The following is a 7,261-nucleotide window of genomic DNA, read 5'->3' as shown; positions in this document are numbered from 1 at the left end:
TGGACAAGTCTAACCCTGGACAGGTCTAACTCTGGACAGGTCTAACCCTGGACAAGTCTAACCCTGGACAAGTCTAACCCTGGACAGGTCTAACCCTGGACAAGTCTAACCCTGGACAGGTCTAACCCTGGACAAGTCTAACCCTGGGCAGTTCTAACCGTGGACAAGTCTAACCCAGGACAGGTCTAACACTGGACAGGTCTAACCCTGGACAGGTCTAACTCTAGACAGGTCAAACACTGGACAAGTCTAACCCTGGACAAGTCTAACCCTGGACCGGTCTAATACTGGACCAATCTAACCCTGGACAGGTCTTACTCTGAACAGGTCTAACAACACTAGACAGGTTTAACCCTGGACATGTCTAACCCTAGACAGGACTAACACTGGACCAATCTAACACTGGACAGGTCTTACTCTAGACAAGTCTAACCCTGGACATGTCTAACCATGGAATAGTCTAACCCTGGACCAGTCTAATACTGGACCAATCTAACCCTGGACAGGTCTTACTCTGGACATGTCTTACTCTGGACAGGTCTAACCCTGGACAGGTCTAACACTGGACCAATCTAACATCGTACAGGTTTTACTCTGGACAGGTCTAACCCTGGATCAATCTAACCCTGGACCAATCTAACCCTGGACAGGAACTCCTCATACTGTGATCTGCAGTGGTAATAAAACATGTCTGACTCTGTAAACACAGTGCATCATGGGAAAATGACGACTGAAACAGTTTAAATCRGGCTCCACACATTTTTTGACTCTCAGCTACTAATAAGCAAAACTTTATTCCACTACTTCTAAAACTGACTGACATTTCGCCTCTTTTCTCTGCAGTGCAGACATCTTGTTTCATTAAAATCATGATATTTTGCTAACAAATTATGATTAAGATTGTTTGGCTGGGGGTATGGAGATGAATTGTGGCCACAAAGAATGTTAAAAAATGGAACTGAAAATAAAACTACTTGTATCATATATTGAAATACATATGTATGGCATACTGTTGTACCATATATAATTACCACCAGTGTGTAGCAGGCCATTGTGTCGTATAATTTAAAAATAGGGAAGGTCGTTGTATTATACAATTAACAAGGCATAAAGGGCCTTTGTATCATGTAATCATTGAAATATGGCAGGCTGTTGTACCCTAAATATATAACTAAGTATGGCAGGCCAATTTATTATCTAATTTAAAAATATGGAAATATGGAACCATAATGAAATTAACAAGGCATGACAAGCCATTATATCATATAATCAACTGGGTATAGCAGGCCATTTTATCATATAATTAAAAAGATAATTGCCCCACGAAATTAACGAGACATAGAAAGCCATTGTATCATATAATTAACTGAGTATGGCATGCCATTTTATCATATAATTTTAAAATATAGAAAGTCATTGCATAACGAGGTAATGACTTTCTGAATAATTGCAAGCCATTGTCTCATATAATTAACAAGACACAAAGAGCCTTTGTATCATATAATTATTGAAGTATGGCAGGCCTTTGTGTCATAAATATACAACTGAGTATAGCAGGCCATTTTATTATATAATTTAAAAATATGGAAATATGGAACCATCATTTAATTAACAAGGCACGACAAGCCATTGTATCATACAATTAACCGAGTACGGCAGGCAATTTTATAGTATAATTTTAAAAATATAGAAAGTCATTACATCATGTAATTAACTAGGCATGGCAGGCTGTTGTATCATATATTTAACTGAGTATGACAGGCCATTTTATTACATAATACAAAAATATGGAAGGTCATTGCATCATGTAATTAATTAGGCATGGCAGGCCATTGTATCATTTAATTAAATGAATTTGGTGGGCCATTTTGTCATATAATTTAATTATTATGGCAAGCAATTGTATCATATAACCAAAAAAATATACAAAATAATGTTTTCAATTTCAAATAAAGTTTGTTTTAACATTTTAGCCCAAATTTAGCCACATATGGGACCCTGCAGTTTTCAGGGGGTCTTGCCCCCCAGTCCCTGCTCTTGTTGGCACCCCTGGAACTGTCAGAATATCTGTAGGTTGGTCCAGAATCCAGATCTGTTCTGATTCTGTTTAAAGTTTGGTGCAGCTCTCAGTGAGGAGGAGGAGGAGGAGGAGGAGGAAGAGGAGGGTTACCTGGACTCCACAGGTGAGGAGGTGCTCAGCTGGGTGTTGAGGTTCGGACCCGACGAGTCCAGTGTGTAGTTGGTTCCCCCCCACAGGGCCGTGCTAACAGGTGAATCCATGGGAGAAGAACAGAGTGAGTCCCTCTCCACCAGCAGGACCGGCAAAACCCAAACCGGATCCCATCAGAACCCGGTCAGTCCAGCTCCTGCAGGTGAATTATTGATGCTGGTTCTGGTCCCGTGGGCCTCCCGGTGACCTTCCTGGACTCTGCTAAAGAGGTCAGCAACTGAAGCTGCGATCGATCTGCTGGAGTCTTCATCAAACATGGATGAGCCCAGATTTAGAACCGGATCACACAGAACCGGGGCTGCTGCTGGTGTTGGGCTCGCTGCGGTCCAGATGTGCAGGAACATCTGCTCAGAGCACGAGTTTCAAACATCCAAACATGCAGGTAAACCCAGGCTGAGACCGGGATTAAACCCGGGATAAAACCCGGGATAACCACACGGCTTCAGACTGGACCGCCAGGACCCGAACCCGTCCCCCGCTGCAGCCTCAGAACCAAGCCCCGTGCAGCCTGCAGACCCGGCAGCTGATCAACACTGATCGATCAGCTCCCGATCACTTCCTGACCAGCACGCGCCCATTCTCCGGCCGTCTCCGAACACGCGCGCGCGCAGACCGGAAGCTTCTTTTGCGAGCGCGCTGACACACACGAACCGCGCGCTCCCGCTGATGTTTTCGTTCGCGTGCACGTACCCACAGATGTGTGAAGGTTGCTATGGTGACCGTTGGTGATGCGCGGACCTGTCACTCCCTGGTGTTTGATGGGTTCAAGTTTTTTTTTCTAATTCAACAACTAGTGAATAAAAACATTATTTTCCTCATGTTTTTGTTTTAAATTTCACTTTTGATCAAACATAAAAAACAACATCTGACCACCAGGGGGCRGTCCAAACAAAGCTCGGTTTAAGATCCTGTTTTTGATCAGATTTTATTTGAAAAGTTCTGTTCTTGCTCTTTTCTTACACACCCAGTCAGGGCTGTCCAAACATTTTGTCACATGGGCCAAAATCATAAAGTCAGAAGGACCTGAGGACCAAAAATATTTTTTTCAGTTATCTGCTCAACAATAAACTAAACATTGAACACTTAAATTAAACAAATAAAGTAGTCAAATTCATTGCTGGAAGTGGGTGTGTAAATTAACCTAGATCCAGAACTTTAAAATTGTTTTGCAGGATTCCCTTATTGAAAGAAATTTTTCAATTTTCTAGGTTTCAAGTGGGGGAAAAAATAACCAAATTTAGTCAATTCTGATCAATAAAGTCAAGATTTATGTCACTCTTTTGTTGCTGTATTCAGATAAATTTAATAAATGAATTAAAAGCAGATTTAAATGCAGCAAAATCAGCTTTTGAGTAGAAGTCACTAAACAGATGTGGAAAAAGCTACGAGTCTGGTTATTTAAAGACAAATAATTTGTTTTGTTGCCAATATTTTTTATTATAAGATAATATTATGTGATAAATTTGCCCTAATAATAAATAAAAAGTATCCGTCTACATCAAACGCCTGTGGCGGGGGGAGAATTTTGCAAACAAATTAGAATAATTCTTGAACTGAAGTCAGGGGCCACACAAAATGGACTTCCCTGGTCTAAGTACCTGTCTTTCCCTTACAAAGATGGCGGACCAGTTAGAGGCAGTCATGTGACGTCACGTTCTCTTCGTGGCGGAAACGGAGAAGAAAAACGAAGCAAACGAAGAAGAAGAAATACGGAAGTAGTTCGCGTCAGAGTGAGAAAATAAACTAATTTAACGGATTAAATGTTTACAGGATGAATTCGGGTGAGTTTCAGCAGCTTTTCTTTTTATATATGTTCATTTTTAAAAAGTAAATTAAAGCGTTAAAACCTGGCGAAACACGTTTTGCTGTTTTGGACCGCTAATGCTACTAAACGGGCTAACTCTGTTAGCAACGTCCAAACAAGCGTAAAATTATCGATTTAAAAAAAACATCATCACTCCGTTTAACAAGATTTAAGAAGAAAATAATTATCTGTCTCCGTCTGTTTGTGTAAAATGTTTTTATTTAATGTAATATAAAGGAGAAAAAACTAGTATATCGTCCTATGTGTATTATTAGTAACTAAAATGAAGTTTGAGGCGTATAAAGCATGTTTTAATGTCTAATAATCCACTCCATTTTTGTATTAACCTAGTATAAAATGTTTGTAAATAGCTTGGTTTGCTAATAAATTATGCTGCAGGTATTGTTAACCAGTATGTGTAGATACTGTGACGGTTTATGCTTACAGAACATCTAAACAGTGGTTATAATACACACACCGAGTGGCAATAAAACCCATCATGGTTACCCCTACCCACTTTGTTTACTGTTTGTTTACTGATGTGTTCAGCGTTTATTTACTGTTTGTTTACTGATGTGTTCAGCGTTTATTTACTGTTTGTTTACTGATGTGTTCAGTGTTTATTTACTGTTTGTGTACCGATGTGTTCAGTGTTTATTTACTGTTTATTTACTGATGTGTTCAGTGTTTATTTACTGTTTGTTTACTGATGTGTTCAGTGTTTATTTACTGTTTGTTTACTGATGTGTTCAGCGTTTATTTACTGTTTGTGTACCGATGTGTTCAGTGTTCCCTCTACCCACTTTGTTTACTGTTTGTTTACTGATGTGTTCAGTGTTTATTTACTGATGTGTTCAGTGTTTATTTACTGTTTATTTACTGATGTGTTCAGTGTTTATTTACTGTTTATTTACTGATGTGTTCAGTGTTTATCTACTGTTTGTTTACTGATGTGTTCAGTGTTTATTTAATGTTTATTTACTGATGTGTTCAGTGTTTATTTACTGTTTATTTACTGACGTGTTCAGTGTTTATTTACTGTTTGTTTACTGACGTGTTCAGTGTTTATTTACTGTTTGTTTACTGATGTGTTCAGTGTTTATTTACTGTTTGTTTACTGATGTGTTCAGTGTTCCCTCTACCCACTTTGTTTACTGTTTGTTTACTGATGTGTTCAGTGTTTATTTACTGATGTGTTCAGTGTTTATTTACTGATGTGTTCAGTGTTTATTTACTGTTTGTTTACTGATGTGTTCAGTGTTTGTTTACTGATGTATTCAGTGTTTACTGTTTATTTACTGATGTGTTCAGGGTTTATTTACTGTTTATTTACTGATGTGTTCAGTGTTTATTTACTGATGTGTTCAGTGTTTATTTACTGTTTGTTTACTGATGTGTTCAGTGTTTATTTACTGTTTATTTACTGATGTGTTCAGTGTTTATTTACTGTTTATTTACTGATGTGTTCAGTGTTTATCTACTGTTTGTTTACTGATGTGTTCAGTGTTTATTTAATGTTTATTTACTGATGTGTTCAGTGTTTATTTACTGTTTATTTACTGACGTGTTCAGTGTTTATTTACTGTTTGTTTACTGACGTGTTCAGTGTTTATTTACTGTTTGTTTACTGATGTGTTCAGTGTTTATTTACTGTTTGTTTACTGTCTTCCAGCAGTGGCCATGAGTTTGACGTGTCCCGGTCTGTACTGCGGTCGGATCACGGTGAACGGATCTGTGGAGGGAGAGTGTGGTGTGAGTACCCACCATTGACCACCAGAACCATCTGACCAATGAGAAGTCGGCTGAGCTGACGGCCGCTTTGCATTGTGTTTTTATCACGTAGTGTGTTTGTTTTTCTATCAGAGTTCCTTTAATTCCTGATGTTTTTTATATTGATCTGCTGATTGAAGACCAGCGAGACRTGAACATCAGAACCAGTGGTCTCTGACTGAAAGAACAAACCCAGATAAGCTTCAGATAAACATCTGRTGGATCAGACAGAACTTTAATAAAAACTGCCTCCCCAGCAGTTTCACTGTTCACGTTTGGAGGAATGTTTTCAGAGCGAATCGGACCCTCTCCAGCTCCTCATTTTTAAATTCAGTTAAACTTTATTTAAAAAGTCCAAATTCACAAGGAGAATCTGTGGTGATAAAAGCCAATAATCTGATCAGATTCTGCCTCGGCGCTGTTTCACTCCTCAGACCTTCCTTCTGAGGGTAAAAATAAACTAATTTTTGTTCTAGTCAGAACAATCCGACCCAGATATGAATAAAAAAATAATATATTTAGTTTTTGACTTCGGTTGTTTGTCGGCAGGTTTGTCCTCGAGGAGAACGGGCCAACATCCAGAAGGTTTGTGAACGCTGCACCGAGTCCCCCGAGCTCTACGACTGGCTCTACCTGGGCTTCATGGCCATGCTGCCGCTGGTCCTGCACTGGTTCTTCATCGAGTGGTTCTCCGGGAAGAAGAGGTGAGACTCATTCAGACTCTGAAACCCAGGTCCAACTCATCGGTCCGAACAGACTCCTGCAGAATCGAGTCGATGAAGAGTTTCTATTTTTATTTGTTTTAATAACTGCAGACTGTAAAATAAATATTTTGATCTTTCTGACTGTTCTGGGCAGGACCTTCCACCGATTAGCTGAGAAGGTTCAGGTCCATTTTTTGTCAGGAGGGGGTCCAGTTTCTGGCACAATCATGTCCAGTTTTCTTACAGATTCTGGTCAAATAGCTAATATTTTGATACATTTAGCCATTGCTATTTTAGCTAACATTTTTCTACTTTTAGCTAGCATTTGGATACATTTCCTATTGCTCTTTTAGCTCCTTTCAGCTAACGTTTTTCTAATTGCAGCTAGCATTTTGATATAGCATTCAATTATCTCTTTTTAGCTAACATTTTAAAAATATATGATAGAAATTTGATACATTTAGTTATCCTATTGCTATTCTAGCTGCTTTTACTTGATATTTTGCTAATTTTACCTAGCATTTTGCCATATCTAACCATTAACTTGCTATTTTAGCTTTAATTTTGCTACCTTGAGCTAGCATTTTGATACATTTAGCTATCATATTGCTAGTTTAGCTAATTTTAGCTAACATTTTGCTAGTTTTGGTTAGCATTTTAATACTTTTAGCTAACTTTGTTACTTTTAGCTAGCATTTTTATACCTTTAGCTATCTTATTGCTATTTTAGTTAAAATTTAGTTAATTTTAGCT

General features: G+C 38.5%; 2 protein-coding genes across 3 annotated transcripts in view; one reads left to right on the top strand and one right to left on the bottom strand.

Moving 5' to 3' along the window:
- The window catches only part of gpr135 (G protein-coupled receptor 135), a 5,381-nt gene extending 2,530 nt beyond the window's left edge, over positions 1-2,851 (bottom strand). Inside the window, exon 1 of the mRNA XM_014011834.1 lies at positions 2,171-2,851. Coding sequence (XP_013867288.1) covers positions 2,171-2,280 — 110 coding nt within the window. The 5' untranslated portion in view covers positions 2,281-2,851. The remainder of the gene's footprint in view (positions 1-2,170) is intronic.
- Positions 2,852-3,903: 1,052 nt separating this feature from the next.
- The window catches only part of jkamp (jnk1/mapk8 associated membrane protein), a 7,422-nt gene continuing 4,064 nt past the window's right edge, over positions 3,904-7,261 (top strand). The window contains exons 1-3 of one of the 2 annotated variants that reach the window (XM_014011836.1): positions 3,904-4,011; positions 5,707-5,786; positions 6,354-6,508. In XM_014011836.1, coding sequence (XP_013867290.1) covers positions 4,002-4,011; positions 5,707-5,786; positions 6,354-6,508 — 245 coding nt within the window. In that variant the 5' untranslated portion in view covers positions 3,904-4,001. The remainder of the gene's footprint in view (positions 4,012-5,706; positions 5,787-6,353; positions 6,509-7,261) is intronic. The other variant, XM_014011837.1, reaches the window with a different exon arrangement.

Source organism: Austrofundulus limnaeus, unplaced genomic scaffold (genome assembly GCF_001266775.1).
Source record: "Austrofundulus limnaeus strain Quisiro unplaced genomic scaffold, Austrofundulus_limnaeus-1.0 Scaffold85, whole genome shotgun sequence".
NCBI lineage: Eukaryota > Metazoa > Chordata > Actinopteri > Cyprinodontiformes > Rivulidae > Austrofundulus > Austrofundulus limnaeus.
The sequence above is the reverse complement of the archived record's forward strand: the minus strand, read 5'-3'. Positions and strand labels throughout refer to the sequence as shown.